Raw genomic sequence first — 21,509 nt, forward strand, 5'->3', positions numbered from 1 at the left:
AGCGAATTCAGACCCCTAATTTGTGATCTTTCTTTATAACTTAATCATTTTATCAACCAACACATTTACCCCAAGTTTACATACTCAAACCTGTTATCTATACGTGTAAATGATCAACTTGGCCCAGCTGGTGGAACCGGGAAACTAGGCCAAGTTCGATTTTAACTATTAGACATTGAATAACATCACAATCTAAGCCTATTGACACTTTCTGGGCGTGACAGCTATACCCAGACTAGATATGCAGCCTAATTTAGCGGTTATAATAATATTAAAATATTAATATTATTATAATATTGATTATAGGGACTAAGTAAGAGCGAGTGAGACTAAACACGAGCCGATACAACACCAAATATCTACTAAGCTGTGAGTTTCATGATCCTACTTTTAAATTGTTTTTACGAACTTTTGAGGTGAAAAACATGTTGATATATATCTATACACATGAAATTGTTTGATGATGTGAATTATCTAAGTGCTAACACACAAAAGTCCCCACTAACACAGTGATTAACTTCGAGCCGGTGGCTTGTGAATAGTACTATTGGTTTGACGAGCCCAAACGAAGCCAGCACGGTTTGTTGAGACCATAACGCCGTTTGCACATGACCATAATTATACAAACACGCTATGTAGTGTTAGACATAGCTACTCGAGGCATGTTGTGAGCGAAAGGGGGGCCACAGTGGTTGATTGTGCGTGGAAAATGGAGGCACGCAGCACGAACGAACAGTTAAGGCTTCACTGTAGCTTAGCATAATTACATCAAAAACAAACAAACGAATGTACTGATAAGTGTACATACACACATATATACATACTTACATGCGTACATCCAACTATGACTTGTGATTACGCATAATTGATTTCTAGAAACTCGTGAAACTCACCAACTCTTGTAGTTAACCCGTTTTAAACATACTTTTCAGGTGTACCGGATTTGGATTAGAAAGCTAATGTGCTATGTGTTAGACTTGCGATCAATGTTGGGTAAGCAAGTGTGCTAGTAAGAAGTAAAGCAGCATAGCGGGATGGTTTAGATTTGTATCACCTAGTTTGTAAAAGAAATCAGAACGATGTAAAATATTGTAAATTAGTTTGTATTGTTCTTTATAAACAGTGTGGTTGATACCAGAGGTGTCTGCTACATTTCCGTTTAACGCTTCCGCAATTTGCTAGTCGGGTGTGACATTAGACCTTGTCGGTTGAGAATTCAATCGAGCCTTATGGATCTAGTTCATATGATTACAACATGTGATTCGAGTCAATACAATTAAACTGATATGGTTAGGATGAAGGTTACACGATTAGGTATGCGTGTGTGTCTGGAGAGAATTCGGTAGAGTAACAGCGCAATATCATAAAATAGGATTTCTCATTGCTTTGAAATACATTATAGATCTATATATAGAGGATGAGCCATTCGTTAATTATATCCTTAACGAATGGACTCATTCGTTACATTAAGTGATACAAATGACCTACTATCATTTGTCTCTATTACATTATACGAATACCCTTTCATTCGTTGTGGAATAACGAATGTGCCTTACATTTAGGCGAATGAGCAGTTTACATTAATTACCAAAATACCCTTGATACATTAAACTATTATAATAATACATTGTAAAGACTGAGACGTTGAATCATGTATCAATAAACTCCCCCTCGTCTCGAGCTCTTTATAATCTTCAAAATATTTTAATTCTTGAACATCTTTGTCTTCCAATCATTGCAGCTATGAATCTTGAATGCGTAGCATACTCGTACGACTCGCTGGAACTGCATTGCAAGATCACAATCCTTCACGTCTGCAAATCGGATCTGATTGTGAAATAAAGCGTCGTTATCAGACTCCGATAAGTTAACCAACCACATAGGATCGATCATGCGAATGAAATCAGTTTTCATTTTCGATCCCAATACAATTATCGCTTCACTCGTTCGATTATCATAATACCATCAGTTGAACGTAGTGAACAGACTCTGAGGGAAGATTTTCATTTGAACCCTCTTCATCATCCTAGGTGGTTTAACCTGTAGAACCATCTTCCTCCAGCCTGTGCGTGGATCGATCTCGTCGATATACTTGTGAGTAGGCACCTGTGGCTTGAAGAACTTGAAGCCACAACGAGCTTCATGTTGAATATGTTCATAAAACCAATTGGCCCATTTATCTTTACCCCGATTGATAAACGGTCGGTTGGCTAAGGTTCTCACAACCCAACATTGCATGGATAACACGTCGATAATAAGCTTAAAATAATAAATACAGTGTTCCCATTTAACCACGTATACCTTAAGCTCCGAGTCATAAAGCAATGAAACAATGTTAACTTTCACCAATCTCGGGCTTCTGTACTTCTTCATTTGGTATGCCGATGCTCGAGTCTTCGCTTGCTTGATATCTTCGTGTTCATTGTACCAAAGAGTCTCGATCATCTTGTTCATTTTCTTGACGCTGTGTTAGAACATACCATCCAAAGAACATTTTCTTTTCCTCTCCTTCACCGTTTAAGTACTTTTACCAGCTTGTTTGTTCCAACGCTCTCTCTTCTCCCTTGGACGTTCTTCTACAGCATCGAAGTGTTCAGTAGTGAAAAAGGAATACAAGAATTAGAGTTGTTCGTCGTATACAAATATGGATACTCCTCTACAGTCACGCCTTCAACCTCAACCTCATCATAATCTGGCATATTCCCATGTGGAATACCCGTATTAGCACTTGGTTCAAATTCCACTTCCACATCCACCGTTTTCCCTAATTCTTCCACTTCCTCCTCGTTCAAACCCAGAAGCAGAGCGATTTGTTCTTTTGTTAATGAGTGATCAACAAACTCGCCCTCTTCTATTTCATCCGCATTCACCATGCTTCCAACAACCCCGTCCATTCCAACGAACAAGATCATGTTAGCCACGATCCTATTGACCGGCTTAACGTTCGTGTAATCTTTGTAAGGAACAATCTGTAGGTTGTTTCCACCACTACCACTAGTCTCAGCGTTTTTACCTGTCGACGATGATGTATCGCCCGGTTGCTGATCACTATTACCTCCACCCATATCAGGATCTTGATTATAATTCTTCAACTTTCTCAGCTCATCTTCTTTACATGTTAGCTGCAGAATGATCTCGTCCTACTTGTTCAACCTCTCCCCCTGAGCAGCAACAAGGGCTTTTAAATCCTTGCTTTCCTTCTGTATGAACTGAATATGATGATACATATTCCTTTGCTCAAGTCTCATATGCTCCTGAAATTCTCTATCAGCTGTCATTTGCATTTGTTGCAGATGAATCAAGTTGAGTAGCTGAAATATTTGGGCTTGAGGTGACATCTGATAAAAGTTCGGGTGAACCGGCTGCATCAGACCCTGAGAAAGATTAAACGACATGAAAGAATGCTCATGTCTCGATATCACAGATGGACTAGCCGGAGCCATTTGTGCTTGCGGGGCTTGACATAGTAGCAAGGATAGTCTGTGGTATATCTCCAAATCGAGGATCAGTCACTTTAGTAGTCAACAAAGTCATAGATGGAGAAACAGCTGGAGAAGTAGGCATCTCTGGAATAGGAGTAGGAGATCTAGGAATCACTGGAACCATTGAAGCAGGAACAGAAATAGGTATAGATGGTCTGGTCGCAGGCATCGCTGGCTGACTTGGTATCTTAACACCGGTTCCACGTCTAACCCTCTACTTCTTCGGTTTATCAGCCTTTTCCACCATAGGCTCTTTACCCTTACGTTTTCTCATCTCAGCACTTGATAAACCAGTACTTGGTCCCTGACTACCATCATTACCACCATCATTATCATCACCCGCACCACCATCAACACCTTCACGCTCCGAATCTGAATTATCGTGAGCCCAGTGATCATTAGGTGGGGCTTCATAATCAATATTGGCAAGATGTCCAATCAAACGCTTATACCGTGGCCTTTCATGTAACTTTTGTCCACGATATGTACGAATAAGCCTCATAGTATCCAGGTTCATATGATCGAGAACCATAAGATCATCTCTATTAGTCAGGTCTTTCACCAAGTTGGGCTACAGATCGTTGATTATAAGCTGGAGAAATCATGGATACATTAAGAAACGATGCTGACGTGTCATGCAGTTCTCCTTTAAATGATAAAAAACAATCTCCGAAAAGTTGAATGGTTTGTTGAGAACCAAAGCAATGAAGGCTAACTGCAACATGATACGGCACTCATAGTATCCAGCTTTCCGTCCACCTAAGCAATGTATATATACATGTAACAGATACTTATATTGCTCGCACAGATGTGCCTTATTGAACATCGACTTATCCAAGTCACCCTTATACCTTATTCTACCAAACAACTCCCTTATCAAAGTCCGATCGAACTCGCATTGATCATCCACAGTATCTCTAAACCCCAACACATCCCTTATAACCGGTACATTAAGAACCACCGGCTTATCCTGTATCACCGCTTTAATCTGGTTCTCCCCCTCAACATAACGAGAGGTATCCCAGAATGCACGAATAATACTCTGGTATATGACTGTGTTGGTAGAAATAGCTCGATAGATCCACCCTCTCTTCATGAAATTGATAATCCCGCCAAACCAAACATAGCAGAACCGAAAAAATCATCCTGTAAGAATGCATCACCATGACTTTTTGTATTTTCAATTCAAAACATAAGAAATAATGAATATATATACAAATAAAGAAAATGAATTGAAAATCGACTATTCATGTATCACCATGAGTTTTCGTGTTTTCAATTCAAACCATAAGAAATAATGATTATATACCTAAAGAAAACAAATTGAAAATCGACTATTGATGCTTCACCATGACTCTTTGAATTTTCAATTCTAAACCATAATTGTAAATGAAAATAAGGAAAACTTTTATATTCCAATACAAAAATCAACATGCGTGGTCAAATCGAACCGAAAGCTAGGTATTCGTGTATCATCACGACTTGATAGACTTTCAGTTAAAACACACAAATCAAAATGCATAATAAAATCGAACCGAAATCTGGGTATTCATGTATCACCACGACTTGACAGACTTTCAGTTAAAACACATTGTAAAACATTGAGGATCGGAGTCACACTTCGCATAAACCACCATGACTTGTATGACATCCTTAGGAGTGTAACCATATTCTTTTCACAAAGAGAACATGGTCACGTTTGAAAGCTTAAAGTTGTGATTCGTATGGCGTGGGTGTGGTACGTTTTGGCCTAATAGGTTTTATGCCCTTTCCGAACTTTCTAGGTAAGTAACTGGGTCCCGCGTCTGATGGGGATATATGCGCATTGCTTATCCTTAGGTTTCAACAACCTTGGTGTCAAGAGTTTAGAAAAAAATCACGTCCCCCTTCCAATTACTACATACCCGCCACGTAGAACCATTTTAAGAAGAAGAATATCGAAAACCGAAAGAAAATCGGTTATTGCACATGTTTGAAAATCTTCGTTTTAGGCATAAGCCTTGGACTTATGTGTGTGCTTGTGTAAATGAGACGTAAAGGAGTCAACAATAATAAAATAATAAACATGTGCATTGAACAATCAAATAGGGCCACATAATTTCTAATCATACAACCCTAAACAAATAATTAAAATAAGCTATAACTAACTAGGGCATTACGTCTAATGTCATATCTTATAGTCACGGCTCTGATACCAATCTGTAACACACCGGGTTAAGCAGAACCGTTTGAGTATGACGTACAAATTGCTCAAAACACATGTGACACTATTAAATGACAAATATTATCATTAATTAATTTCAACATCAAATACACAAGTTTGAAAACAAAGAAATACAAGAAAAATAAACACAACTAAACAGTATGCCCATTTGTTTAAATAACCTAAGTCCAGTGTCTTCATCGAACTTCATCCTCTAATAATCGTACCTGTAGCATGTATATAAAATAAGGTCAACTAACAAGAGGTTGGTGAGAATCACACAGGTTTGATATTTACGTAAAAGAAAATCATACAATTCTATGAACAAGTGTAAAATGCAAGTAAGGTCCTTTCCAGTTGGTAACAACCAACGTACTCAGATAATCACAAGTAAGGTCCTTTCCAGTTGGTAACAACCAGCGTACTCAGATAACGCATGCAATGTCCATTCCATTTGGTACACAACCAACTACTCGGATCGGGGGTCCCTTTTCCTCTCATAGCACGATGGTCCTGAGTGCAAATGTAGACGTATGATCACACTTATCAAAGCCACCACTTGAAATTGAAATTGAAGCAAGTAAGCAAGTAAACACACAAGTCCATAATACGAATTGTAGTTTGAAAATGAATAACTAAGTAAATGCTTTGAATAGGATATGTGTAAGAGCATGAAATGTGTAGTACTTAGGTCTTGTGTTGTTAGGTCAAGATAGCATGTGATGTCGAATTATGAATTGTACGTTAATGTCTAACACAAATAACTTATGCGGCGCATAAGTTATGCGCCGCACAAAATATGCGCCGCATAAGTCTCCAAGCAAGCCTATAAATAGGTTGCTTGGAATTTGTGTTCATTAATCCTTCTGACCTTCTGGTTGAGTTGGTCCTTGTTGTACCTAAGATTTACACTATTATATCTGATGTACTTGTCACTGCTATCAATGAATAAACAAGGAGATTAAAGAGATGTTTTCGAGCTTTTCACCTTTTTATGATTTCAGCTCATAGCATCGTAGGGTAGATCTGGTTGTGGATGTTTTTACACATCTCTCTAAAGACCCATCCTGGACTTTTAATTGGTATCAGAGCCTTGTGGCTCATGATCTACCTAGAAAAGCTCAAAAACCTTTCTTTTCTACACATTTTTGATCATTCCAGACAATGTAGCCGTTCAAACTTCACCAAAACTTCATACATTGTCATATACTGGGTGTTGAACAACATACTCAAAAATCAGATCATTTCATCTTTGTTTTCCCATAAAATTTTGTCAAAAACTTTAAATGCAACTTATGCGCCGCATAAGTTATACAACGCATAACTTATGCACCGCATAACATATGTGCCGCATAAGTACCTTACAACATATACAGTACATAAACTTGTATTGTTAAAACCTTCGAGCCGTATAAGTTCTTCTTCACATAGCTTAATAGTGAAACGTCAACGTATAAGTATTTACTTGCTTGTAAGATCATTTGGTTCATACATACTTATGCGTTGCATACAAGACTTACAAGTTGATATATGAACATATACGTTATCGTCATTTATAAGCTATGAATACTTATACTTTGAGTATTCAAGATCTAGAATTTGAAGAGAAGACATGGGATTAAATGTTTGTTGGTCTTCCCATGTGATTGGATTAATGGATCAAATACAATGAGACTTAAAAGTATGATCAAGGTGTATTTGGGGATTCATTATGAGTGGATATGGGAAATGGAATGTGATAGCAGTGGATTGAAAATTGTGTATTGACTCATGAAAGATACAAGACTTGATTTTAAAGCCGATGATGAATAGATTTAAAAGTCATAACATTTGAAGAGTTAGCCTTAAAAGTCAAATCATTTAAAGAAGATCGGGAAAGCATAAGGTCAAAAGAGTCTTATATTTTGATGATTGAGTTAAATGGTTGACCTAAATCCAAGCAATAACCAAGGGGGAGTTTGTTGAAACACGAAATGCTTACTTGCTTAGATTTCACAAGACAAGTACTATCCAAGGGGGAGATTGTAAGAGCATGAAATGTCTAGTACTTAAGATCTTGTGTTGTTAGGTCAAGATAGCATGTGATGTTGAATTGGGAAGTGTGCGTTAATGTCTAACACAAACAACTTATGCGCCGCATAATTCTCCAAGCAAGCCTATAAATAGGTTGCTCGCCATTTGTGTTCATTAGTCCTTCTGACCTTCTGGTTGAGTTGGTCCATGTTGTACCTGAGCTTTACACTGTTATATCTGATGTACTTGTCCCTGCTATCAACGAATAAACAAGGAGATTAAAGAGATGCTTTCGAGTTTTTCACTTTGTTATGATTTCCGCTCATAGCATCGTAGGGTAGATCTGGTCGTGGATGTTCTTACACGTCACTCTGAAGACCCATCTTGGACTTTTATATAGGAAAGAAAACACTAACTAAGCAGAATAGCCACGTAAGTGATAGAGACAATCCACAAAGGACAAAGCAAAGCTTGTAGACGTCAATGAGAAACAAACAATGACAACTGACTGGAATTAAGCTTGGTCCGGAATCACCACCAAACATGATGAATAAACATCTTATGAAGGTAATGACTTCGGTCTAGATAACATCCCGATCAAGTAATCTATTGCAGTCAAGAAAATCAGAAGTGAATGATCAAAATGCCGCAAGAAAACAATGCAGAGAATATAAGTCAAAGGAGAATGGAACAAATAAAGGGGGTGACACCCTTATTTATACTTGAAACATTCAATGGGGTAGTTGACAACTGTAAGCAATCAGCAAGGATAGCCAATAGGGAAAGAGCACACTGCGCGAGATCAGTAATCTTAAATGCACCAAAGTGGCAAAGAGCACACTGCGCGAGATCAGTAATCTTAAAGGCACCAAAGTGGCAGAGCATTTACACCATACCTGGAGTAAATGAAGTGCAACGTCATACGTGTGATAACGTCATCACGAAAACTGTCAGATGATTTGTCAACTGCTACTATCATAAATAACCCCTACGCAAAACATGCTAGTAAACAGCTAAGATCCCTAATTACTTAAGTCCAAAATTACATCCGCATAAAAGCAACGCGAAAGAAACAATGAACATGGGCCGGGGGGGACTTGTGGAGGTAGGGTCATAAACCATCCGCAAAGTATTACAAGTTCCGAAGGAAAGGCAACACCGACTAGCCGCAGAACGCAGAGGACCGTCCGTGAGATGAGGGATAACATCACCTGCAGAAGGCTTCCTTAGCATAATAACTCAAAGAGTTAAGCAGAGAACACATTATACCTAAAAGACAAGACAACACATAACATGTTACGTAGAAACCAATCAAAACCCAAGATTCCTATAATGCTCAAGATTGCACGTTAGGCCAATCACATGTTGCTAGCGCTGTACCAACAGATGGCATGTACCTCCGTACGCCAGCAGTTACATCTAATCAGAAACCTCTAACGTGCTCAACCATGTAAATAGAAGGTTCCATTAAGGAGGACAGCTGGACCAATCATTCTCGATCCATTCGGCTATAAATACCCATGCAGGGCCAATGGTAAAAGGATTTGCAACCTGTTATCTAAAACGATTATTATCTCCGTTGATAATGATTCTCACATCGGAGGGTGGTTACGAACCCCCCCCCCCCTAATTCCGCTTCACGTAATGTGCTCACGTCGTTCCGTTTTGCAGGTTAAGCCGATAACAACTCATATAGATCTAGATTTCATGGCCACTGGGTTGAGAAGCTAGACCGAACCTCTTATGGTTGGTTTGTTGTTTCTTCAAAAACTATAAATTCTCATTGATACAACTAAAACAGATGACACCATGTTGTCTCTACACTTCATGCACTTCAATGTTCATCGTTTAAAAGATATAAATATAAAAGCCCCCTACGTTTATTGAAGCCCAACACCATTTATTCATACATCACACACACACACACAAAGAAATCGAAAAAAAAAATTAAAAATTAAAAGTCATCCAACAAACTCATTATGAATTCCATTTCTTTCACACTCATACCCAGAAACATATTATCTGAACTATCTGATCTTGTTCCTAGTTTGTATTAGAGGGTATTGATGCTTCTTTGTTAGATGGGTTGCTACAAGGATGGTGTTCATCGATTATCTGTCTCCAATCCATACCAGATGCACAGTGGCGTGTAACACCGTGTTTGAGCTCGTTGCCATCGTGATAGCATCGGACTGATGTAAATTGACATCCACATTCTAGCTTTTGGTGGGTTCTTCCTCATCTTTTTGGATTAGCGGAAGATTTTTGGATCATTTTCTCCTAAGGAGAACAGGGGTTCGTAGAGGAAGATGAATGTTGCATTTTCTTATGTCGGCTCTTTGAGGCCTTCATATTCCAATTTATTAAGGTACTCTGAATACGAGAACCCCACGCCTTTGTTATAAAATACTGGGATTCCTCCTAAAACCGGTACCATATCTCCTATTTACTTCAAATTTAAAATGCACATTTAAATCCCAATAAGGCCATAAGACTCAACCAAAGCAAAAAAACTACACTTATAACGTCATAGGATGGTTTTCTCAAAAAAGAATAAGCAAAAATAAAGAATGCAAAAAATTCAAGATTTGGTTCAAACTTGCATTACAAGTCTCAGTGGTTTTTCCCACTCATTTAACAAAATTGAATTGACAAAAACTTATCAAAGAATTCAAATGTTGTCACAATGATAGCTCAACATGAAACCGACACAGGCTCTTCAAAATCAACGCCTAAGCCCGCAAACAAATTCCACAAAAACACACTCCAATTTCGTGCTTGAGAAATTGGTAAATTCGTTGTCGAATAGACCATAATAAACGAATTGTACAATATTCATTTCCAAGTACAAAGTATTCAAAGGGTCCAACTTTGACCTTGTGATTAAACCGAATCTTGTAAATGGTTGAACTCTTCACAATTAGCTCCAACTTCATTAAGTGATGATATAAGTTTTGGTACAATCTTAGCTAACATAAGCTTGAAACCAACTGAATTTGCATCTGCAACACTTGATTCACATATGGAAGCATCTTCTGTAAGAGAGCCAATCAGGTAGCCTTTCATGTAAGTGTCACAAGCCTTGAGAATGTAATAACCACGCTCTCTAAAATGTTCTTGCACAAGATCTTCAAAGTCCTACAAAAAAGTAAAAAAGTTGTTTTAGAAAAAAAAAATTGCATAAATATAGAGCAAGTTTTGACCCGATAGTTTAAGAATTGCAAACTTAGTCCAGACATTTGTGAGAGAGTTGCACGTTTAGTCCACACCGTTAATCTCAGATAGTTTAACAAAAAAGTGATGTCAGGGGTAATTATGCCTTTTTTAAATTTAGAACCCTAATAAAAAACTCTTTCTAACTTCAAAACTCCTAACGTCGACTTCATATCCCCACCGTTAATCCAGATGGTTTTTAACAAAAAAGTGATGTCAAGAGTACTGGTGTCTTGTTTATAGTTATAACCCTAACAAAATACTCTTTCAAACTTCAGAACTCCTAAAATCGACTTCATCGCCTTCAATTTTGCACTGATCGAAGGTGATGCAATTGACGTTAGGGATTCTGGAGTATAGAAGAGTATTCTATTAGGCTTCAAAATTTGAAAAGACACAACTACCCTCACATGAATGGCAGTATGGCACATGACATCACTTCCCTGTTAAAAACTAACTGGGCAATTTTCTCTAGAAAATGCATATTTAAAGTGATTACAAGATATTGAAAAATTATCATAATCAGTTGTAATATACCTTGGGGGGCCTTCTGATGAGATGCATGATTGTTTTGCAATTGAGTAAGAAAGTATTCTCATTATAAGAAAATGAGTTCTTTTCGCCTTCGGGTGTACCAACTTGTTTATCATAGCCAGCTTCGTTAAAATACGGTTTGGAATTAAGTACAAGTCCCTGAAGTGAAACCAGGACTTGAAGAATGCTTGATGATTGTGGGTCCCACACTTCATTACCCCTTCCTGTCCATGTATTCAGCAGACTAAGGCATACTTTTCCTTCCTCATATAAATTAGGGTTTATTCTCCAGCCTCCAGAATGATAATATGCTGACTGTATATATAAAAAAAAGATATTGGTTCAGAGAGTCAAATCTTCTATACCTAATAAACAAGTTAGACTGTTAGAGCGCCACGTGTCACAATAAAGTTCTTTTTCCGACTTCATTAAGAGGGGGTATCATATCAAATGTATAGCTAGATTTATTAGATTCATATAATTTATTTAAGTAAATTTTAAATACCCCCGCTCTTATAGGAATGTAAGTTACTTTATTTATCAATTATATTAAAAACAATTCTGTGACACCAAAGTTCTTTTTGTCGTCAAAAACCTAACCAAACCGTTGAAAATTGAAACCGAACCGTTAGTACCGTTATTAACGATTTGGTTCTAGTTTTGTTTCACGGTTTGAGCTTCGATAATAAATTGAGTTTAAAATAAGAATTAATAATCTAGCTATATACCTTCCATTCTAACTAAGCACCAACAAAACACATTGCTTAAGATCATAAAAAAAAACAAAGAGAATTTTAGCCACATAAATGATAAACCTTAATGGAAGACCTAGGAGGAGGCCAAAAGCATAAAAAGAATAAAGATTACAAAAAACCTATGGGAAATTGAGAAAATTTAAAGTTGTAGCCAAGTTTACTGGTATTAAATAAGATTTTGTCCAATTATATTTTAACTATATATATATATATATATATATATATATATATATATATATAAGAAATGGTATTTGATTGATAACTTGATGAATATACAAGAAGAGAGCCACTCTATTTATAATGGTGGAGAGGGGTCTCTTGGTAAATAATAATTACATGATAGGTGCCTAAAACACATGAAAGGACCTGCATGTAAATACTAGTTTACATGCAAGGACTACTAGATAAATATATTATTAACACTTCTCCTCAAGTTGAAGTATAAATGTTTATCATGCCCAACTTGTTACAAATGAACTCAATCTGGGGTTTTCGGAGGGGTTTGGTAAGGATATCTGCAAGCTGGAATTCTATCTTAACATGAACAGGCTGAATGGATGGAGGATCCTTTTTTGTGCCAGTTATCCGATCTCTAATGAGGTGACAATCAACCTCAATATGCTTTGTTCTTTCATGAAAAACTTGATTCTTTGCTATATGTATAGCTGATTGATTGTCACAGTATAGCCGCATCAAGTCTTTAGAAACAACCCTGAGTTCCATGAGAAGACGACGAATCCATGTCATTTCCGATGTTACATCTGCCATGGCTCTATACTCCGATTCAGCGCTCGATCAAGATACCGTGTGTTGTTTCTTACTTTTCCATGATACAAGATTTCCTCCGACGAACACACAATACCCGATAGTAGAACATCGTGAAATCGGACAACCTGCCCAATCTGCGTCTGAGAAACCCGATATCGGACCATCTCCTTCTTCGGTGAAAGCTCCTACTCGACAATGACCCTGATCAGAATATAGGATGCCAAGGCCTGGTGTGGCCTTGAGATATCTTAAGACACGAAGAGCAGCATCCTAGTCACTTGTCTAGTGACTGGTGTATGGTTCAGCCATGAATTGTTCTGTTTGGCTCATAACAGAACACTGACAGGAAAAGAAATATCCGGTTGCGTGACAGTTAAATAATTAAGTTTACCAACCAATCGTCTGTATCGCTCAGGATCCTTCATCGGATCCCCTTCTTTTGGGAGGAGCTTCTTTGTAGGAAGCATTGGGGTATCAACTGGCTTGCAACCCAGCAAGCCACAATCAGTCAACATATCAAGGACATACTTTCGTTGAGAGAGAAGTATTCCTTGTGGAGAGCGAGATAGCTCTATGCCAAGGAAGTACCTCAGCCGACCTAAGTCACTTACTTGAAACTGAGACTGAAGAAACTGCTTGAGTTCGGTGATCCCAGTTTCATCATCGCCTGTGATGTCATCCACATAAACAACTACAATAATCCTTTTCCCTTTTTGATGTCTAAAGAAGACAGAATGATCGTATGCACTACGAGTCATCCCAAACTGTCCCATAACACTAGAGAATCGACCAAACCATGCCCCGGGAGACTGTTTAAGACCATAGAGAGAACGACGTAGTCTACAAACTTTCGAGGCCTCCTCGACAATGAACCCTGGTGGCTGCTCCATATACACCTCCTCAAAAACACCATTAAGGAAGGCGTTCTTGACATCAAGCTGGTGGAGCGGCCAATGATTAATGGCAACAAGGGCAATGCAAATACGGACATATGGCATCTTAGCAACTGGCGAGAATCCAACCTCGCTTTTAACCGATGCAAAGAGCCATCTGGGTGCAGTTTGACTGTGAATACCCAACGACAACCAATAACACGCTTCCCAACAGAAAACGTTTCAAGATCCCATGTATGATTGGATCTAAGAGCCCCAATTTCCTCTTCCATAGTCTGCCTCCATCCTGGATGAGCGAGAGCTGTTGTCACATTTTTGGGAATCGGATAGGAATCAAGGGTAGTGGTATAGGCATGAGATTCAGGAGATAGGTGAGAGTAGGCAACATAATCCTGAATCAGGTAACGGGTGCAACGGCGTGGCTCTTTGTGAAAGGCGATAGGTATATCGGGAAAGGGGGCACCCGGGAGGATCATAAAGATCAGGCGATGAAGTGGGTTCGGGAGTAGGGGATGGTGTGTTGGACTCAGAAGCGGGTGGTGGAACCAAGGATATATCAAGATCTGGATGGGAATCAGGAGGCTGCGACGAGTGATTGTGACGTTGACGACTATATGTGAAAAGTAAGGGTGGAGGTTCTATCGGTGGACCCGTGGGAGTGGGGACCGGAGCTGTGGTGCCGGAAACCGGATGGGTAGAGGGGCAGATGTCGTCCGAGAGCGGAGGGGCAGATGGAACAACAGACAGAGGAAAGGTATGGATAATGTGTGACTCGGTATATCAGGATCAGGAAACAAATCATGAACTGAAGTGGAGGACTCGAGAAAGTAAGGACATGACTCATGAAAAATGACGTCAGCACTAGTAAAGTATCGTTGAAGAGAAGGGCTATAACACCAATACCCTTTCTGGACACGTGAATAACCAAGAAAGACACAAGGAATGGCTCGAGAAGCAAGTTTACTAATGCCTGGACGATAATCATGCACATATGCTACACAACCAAAAAATCTTAGGTGTGAGTGGAAAGGGGGTTCCTTTAGGGAACAAAACAGAAAACGGAGTTTGACCGAGGACAGATGATGGCATACGATTTATGAGACAACAAGCCGTAAGAAATGCGTCACCCCAAAATCTATCAGGAACATGAGACTGCAGCATGAGGGTGCATGTGATATCCAACAAATGGCAATTTTTGCGTTCGGCAACGCCATTTTGTTGAGATGTGTACGGGCAGGAAGACTCGTGAACAATGCCATGTGTTTTCAAATAGGTAGAAAGTTCATTGGAGAAATATTCAGGTGCATTATCAGTGCGTAGGGTTTTAATGGATGAGTTGAATTGATTTTTGACATAAGAATGAAACTCACGAAAAATTGAATTAATTTTACTACGAGGTTTCAAAAGATAAACCCAAGTAGCACGAGAATAATCATCAATGAAAGTGATGAAATACTGACAACCCAATGAGGATTTAACACGACAAGGACCCCATACGTCAGAATGCACGAGTTCAAATATAAAATCGGTGCGTTTCGACACTTTTGGAGGATAAGAACGCCGTTTATGTTTACCAAGCTCACATGAAAATCATTAGGAATAGAAATATCTGATCTCATTTGCCTTAGAACTGTTACAGAGGGATGGCCTAATCATAGTTACCGAATTCACCGGAAGACCCGCGAATTGCAAATTGGTTCGCGATAAACCGAAACGAAATTCACTACGTTCCAGTTCGCTCTAGTACGGCGTACCAAACGAGCGAATTCAGTGTTCCAATTCGCTCTGGTACGCTATGTCAATTTCTGATGACGGTGCTGCCACTTTTTGCCGGAAAAGGAGGTTCTTCTGCCGGAAAAGGAGGAGTTGAAGAGAGCGGCGTGGGTTTTATTATTTTAGGTTTTATAAGTTTAGTTATTTTGACATTTAAGCCCTTAATATTTTACTAGTTTACATTTAGTCTTTAAAGTTTAAAAATTTTAATATAAAAGCAATTAAGAAAGTATAATTAGTTGTGTATTTTAACAATTAACCCTCTATTTTCACTGGTTTACATTTGATTCTTAAACTTGTAATTTTATGCATAAAAAATCTAAAATTAACATGATATATATGCAATTATATATAATTTATGAATTACTATTTTTTGATTTGGGTATATTGAACCGAACTACATGGTACACCGTACCGCTTCGTACCGAAATGAACCTACCCCGCTTCGTACCGAATACGATACCTTTAGCGAATTGCGAGCCCGAATCGCGTACCCGTACCAGACCGAACCACGAATTAGGTAACTATGGGCCTAACCGACAGTGAGTCTCCCTAACAGCGGAATCACACAAGTTTGCTGTAGGGTGTGATAGTGGTGACATATGGTAGAGACCCACGATTCAAACCGGTGCCAATTACCCGGTTCGTTCCTAGTTCCCGAAAGACACAGTGAGTTGGGTAAAAGGTTGCAGAACAATTGTTTTGTTTGGTTATCTGACTAACGGAACAAAGACTTGTAGGAAATTTAGGAACGAAAAGGATAGAAGACATGTTTAGGTTTTTCGAGTTACTGATGGATCCTATGCCATGAACGAGGCATGAGGATCCATCGGCAAGACAAACGGGTGTATGGGAAACATGATGCAGGCTAGATAAAATACCTCGATTCCCAGTCATGTGATGCGTGGCTCCAGAGTCGATTATCCATGAAGAGTCGAGGCTGTTACCGAGGTCCTCGTTTAAAAAAAATACGTCGCCTGGGGGCTTTACCGGGGCTAACTAATAAAAGGCCCAGAGCTGGAAGTGATCTTAGAAACCAATCGCGTTCCGAGAAAAAATCTCAATATCGTATTCGCCTAGAAGAAAAACAAAAATTGCGTTTTCATTATGGTCTTACAGAACGACACTCACAGTCACTGATGAGACAAAAGGACTTCTATAGAATCCCCGTCTACATTCGCATTCGATTAGTAGGGAAAATTAGATATATCTTTAGCTCGTATATAACTAGTCAACATCTAATATCACATATACATGTCTTTTTTCCACAATGTAAATTATCCGTATGTGCCGAGTTGGTTTGGGGTCCAAACGAATGAGATGCAAGCAACCATTGTAGCAAATCATACTCATCTTTAGTAAATGTATAGGTGTATTTCTCTTCCATTGTAAGAGATGAAATTGGGACACTAGTGATGGTGAACTTGACAATACCTCGGATGTTTTTATGAACAGCACTTAACACAACACTTAACACAGATGGTGGCCGGAAATCGATTCCGGCGGTGGCAGACGGCGGCAGGTGGCTGTCGGCGCCAGATGGCGGCAGGTGGCTATCGGAAGGTAGCAGCAGAGCAGAAGATCAATCGGAATGACTTTCCGATAGTTCCGAAAGAAATCCGGCAACCGGCGGTGGTCAGACGTGCTCTCACGCGCCGGCGCGTGGAAGACCAACGGCGGAGAACAGTGGCGCGTGGTGGCGCGTCGGTGGAGGTTTGGAAGCGATTTTTTTAGGGTTAGCAATTCGAGGGCCGACGAGTTTAATGGTGGTGGAGGTGAGATGAAAGGTGAGCCAAAAAAAGGATGTCGTGAGGCTGGTTGTGAGGAATCCGAACACGGAGGTGCTTTGGAGCAAGGACGGGACAAAGCTTCTCTTTTGTAAGATCTGGAACTGGACAGCTGGTTGTAAACAGATTTGAAACAAATCTGGAATGAGAGTCGGGACAAGTAAACAGGATGGAAAACTATGAGCGGGATTCAGGTTTGTACCGAGAGCCTTGGCTATGATACCATGTAAAAGAAACGGTATTTGATTGATAACTTGATGAATATACAAGAAGAGAGCCACTTTATTTACAATGGTGGAGAGGGGTCTCTTGGTAAATAATAATTACATGATAGGTGCCTAAAACACATGCAAGGACCTGCACGTAAATACTAGTTTACATGCAAGGACTACTAGATAAATATATTATTAACAATATATATATATATATATATATATATAATTAAGAATTAAAATGCATTCAACATCTATGGTCAGGTCCGATTTCATATGGCTGGTTTTCAGGATAAACCGCAAACCAAACCGTTCGCCACGGTTTGAAAATTTTGAAAACGACCAACCGAAAGTTAAAAAAAATGTCGTGAACCAAACCGATGATCGGTTTCAAGGTTTCAAACCGAACCATGAATAGCCATAATTGTTAGAGAGTCTGTGTTCCCTGCCCAATTGCGTGAGTACCCGTATAGTATATATTTAAAAAAAATAAAAAGAAAGGGTTCCTTACTGGTGGAACATCAGGGTATTCTGGAGGAAGATGAAAGTCAAAGAAGAAAAGACCATCTTGATAAGGTGTTCCATATGCTCCCACTATTACAGCCCTCAATAGATCCATTCTATTTTCATAAACTCTAACATAAATTCCATCTGAATAAAATTTAAAAACAATTAACTACCTGAAATCTCACAATGAAAATAATAATAGCATACCATTAAGAGCAAACATACCTGGCAAGTTCTTTTTGAGAATATTCCAATCTTGTTGCACTTTCTTAAGCCATCTTCTACCGGCATTCGTCTGAAATTAGTCAAATTTCTCAACACGTGTTACTTAAATAATTTAATAATATATAGTGTAACTATATACTAAAACTGCAACTCACCTGTGCATTGGCACCAAGATAATAATGATCAAGAGGATCTTTAACAATATCAAATCCTTTAAATCTGGACACGTCAACCTCAGATTTTGAAGGTTCGCTTAAATTTGATTCCTCGACAACACTATGTTCTTTTATATCATAAGTTGGTGTGTCAATTGCAATAGAACTGTTTCTCTCTTCATTTTCACCACCAGAATTTACACTTGAATCATCTGTATTACTTTGACCCCTGGAAAATATTCCACTGGCCAATCTTGTCATGAACCCGAGAGCAGCTAGAGGTATAGAAAGTGCACCATTTGTTTGAACATTTTTGGTTGTATGCTCCTCCCCTTCAACACTGATGTCAGAGGCATTTTGCATCCCAAAATCCTGAACAAAAATGTTCTCATAAGTAATTAAATTAAACTTAATTAAAATGATAAAAATAGAAACAAACCTCTAGTGCCTTCTGAAGACTATCCATTTCAGTATCTTCAACTGTTTCCCAACTTGCTGCATGATGGCTTACATCACTCCCGCCACCAATTGAATCATCATCGTCATCGTCATCACGCCCAACAACATATATTGCTTGTGGACCAACCTGATCCCACACAAAAAGAAAAAATATGATGCTACCAGGATAATAATTATTCTTGTGGATCAGAAGAAACGAATTGATCAGGCCTGTAAATGAACTGAAAATTCGTTTGTAAGCCGTTCGACTGGAAGTTGGTTTATGTTCGTATAATTAATAAATGAAGGAACATGAACAACAAATTTTGTTCATTGAGTTGTAGAAAGAACATGAACAAATGTCTCGTTCGATCATTTAAATTTGTTATGCTCATACATTATTTCATTTACTTTCATTTGTGTTTGTTGGCTTACGTTTGTTTAAGTTTGTTCGTTAATGCATTCATTTAAAATTTTTTTGGTTCAGTTATGTTCGTTCATTTACGTTTGTTAGCCGTTTGCTTATGAACATTCATAAACGAACACGAGCATGTTCATTTTCTTAACTAACAAACGCGGACAAGAAACCACTGTTTGTTTAATTCTTTGTGTTTGATCGTTTGTTAGGTTAACATACCATTGATACCATCCCGTCGGCCCAAGTAACTTCAATATCACCATTTCTGAGTCCTGTAATATTTCCAACCCAAGACAGGTCTGAAAAGTTGGTACAACCTTCATTCTCTGCCATATCAGTAGCTGCCTGTGAGCCCGATGACAACCGAACAACTACATCCCCATAACAATAATCATAGTCTTGATGGCCTTCAAGCTCATAAACACTCACAACTTCCTCTTTATCAAACTCCTTAGGATCTTCTGCACGAGAAACTGCCTTTAACCACCTCACACACGCCGTCCGTTCTTTCGCGTTCACACTTTTAATAACTCCCACACGAATGATGTCATCATCCCCGCCATCATTTCCATCACTCGGTTTTTCAACAACATATTGTTCAGCTACAAACTCATGATCACCAGGGTTTTCAATCGGTATCAAAGAGATTGAATCCAATCCACGTTCAATGTTACCATCTTGCCACACGACATCGACTCTCGTTTTTGTGTTCATAATCTGAAGAGCTTTTTCAAAATGTTCATCTTTTTTTCTTGACTTTTTATCCCTCTTAACAACCACTTTTCTTAACTTTTTCCTATGTAAAGGCCACGTTTCATGAACCGGGCCTTTTGAACCACTCGGTTCAACAGATTTCTTTGAGGATTCCTCATCGGGACCCGCTTCTGAATCACTCTCAGACTTATGAGAAACCGATGGTTTAGGTGATGGAAGAAGACACCAATCACCAAGTTGCCAGTTCGCATGTGAAAAACATGCAAGTAACTTTAAGTTTTTAGGGTTTTGTTCTTCAGATGGTGTTATTGAAGAATCGGGCCCGTAACCTGCAGACGCGATCCAGTAAATGAAAGCCGAACCCGCTGTAACGTTTGTTACAGTTCCTTCCAATCTTGACGCTTTCCACAGGCCTGATAACCATCTAGAATTCTTGAAAACAGATGATGAGCTGGCCTTTACCCTTTGACCAGGATAATAAGGATAATGCGTATCTTCTATAAGATTCTTCCCGACTGGTTTGAGGCGTAACTGGTCAGCTTTCATAACTTTACAAACAGAACCGTCATCAAACATAACTGTCACATTATCTAACACATCATCGATTCTACCGAGCCATGGGCCTAGAACTACATGATCTCCCACTTGAAAATCACGCACGCGCTTTAAATCTTTCGAAGAAATGCTAGTTATTAGTTTTCCATCAATTGTTGATAAATCAACGGTTATACTAACATCAACCACAACACCTACTTGCCCGGTTGGATTACTAGCATCTGCAACATAATCACCGTGCAAGAAACCTCGGTCAACCACCACGACATTATCGAAACGTTGGGTTGTTTCTGAATCATCCATCCAAAGGATTCTAACATGGTCAGCCGGAAGTGGTGTGCTTTCTTCATCATCATCATCATCATCATCATCATCATCATTATTGGTGTTTTCAGTGGCATTTTCATGTGAATCTTTGTTATCCACTTCATTAGAAGCCGCTGCCACTTGTTCATCTTCATTATCTTCATCACTGGTGCTATCTGAGTCAGAAGAATCACCGGCAACTTCAGTTACTAACCCTGTTTTCCCCTCGGTTTTGCTCTTTACAACATCTTGTCTGTAAATATATGGGCGTCTGCCATTATCCTCTGTCGAACCTTCATTTTGCTTAATACTTTGATTCGCATTACAATCCATCTGAAACTCTTAAAAAAAATTAAATTATGTGAGTATATTCGTCAGTCATCAGTGTTGTAGAAATCGCTAGGCAGGCGGTGGCGATTAATAGGATATATTTAATGTTTCAAATATGCATATAATATATACCAAATTTTAAACATAAATAGAGATTAGTCGATGGGGTAAACAGAGTGGTAATCGATGTTTGGTGAAAATTGAAAAATGAGATATAAATTCGAATCC

General features: G+C 38.8%; 1 protein-coding gene across 1 annotated transcript; it reads right to left on the reverse strand.

The window, feature by feature from the left end:
* Nucleotides 1-10,270: 10,270 nt before the first annotated feature.
* On the reverse strand, nt 10,271-21,284 carry LOC143531815 (putative ubiquitin-conjugating enzyme E2 23). The gene is made up of 7 exons (XM_077027028.1): nt 19,596-21,284; nt 18,960-19,106; nt 18,521-18,892; nt 18,366-18,435; nt 18,145-18,284; nt 11,449-11,760; nt 10,271-10,836 (listed from the first exon to the last, which is right to left on the reverse strand). The coding sequence occupies exons 1-7, from the start codon at nt 21,282-21,284 to the stop codon at nt 10,582-10,584; spliced, it is 2,985 nt and encodes a 994-aa protein (XP_076883143.1). The 3' UTR covers nt 10,271-10,581.
* Between the last annotated feature and the right edge of the window lie 225 nt (nt 21,285-21,509).

This window comes from Bidens hawaiensis, unplaced genomic scaffold (genome assembly GCF_021521415.1).
Source record: "Bidens hawaiensis isolate Kalapana, Puna unplaced genomic scaffold, B.hawaiensis_p1.1 tig00000697_1, whole genome shotgun sequence".
NCBI classification, from domain to species: domain Eukaryota; kingdom Viridiplantae; phylum Streptophyta; class Magnoliopsida; order Asterales; family Asteraceae; genus Bidens; species Bidens hawaiensis.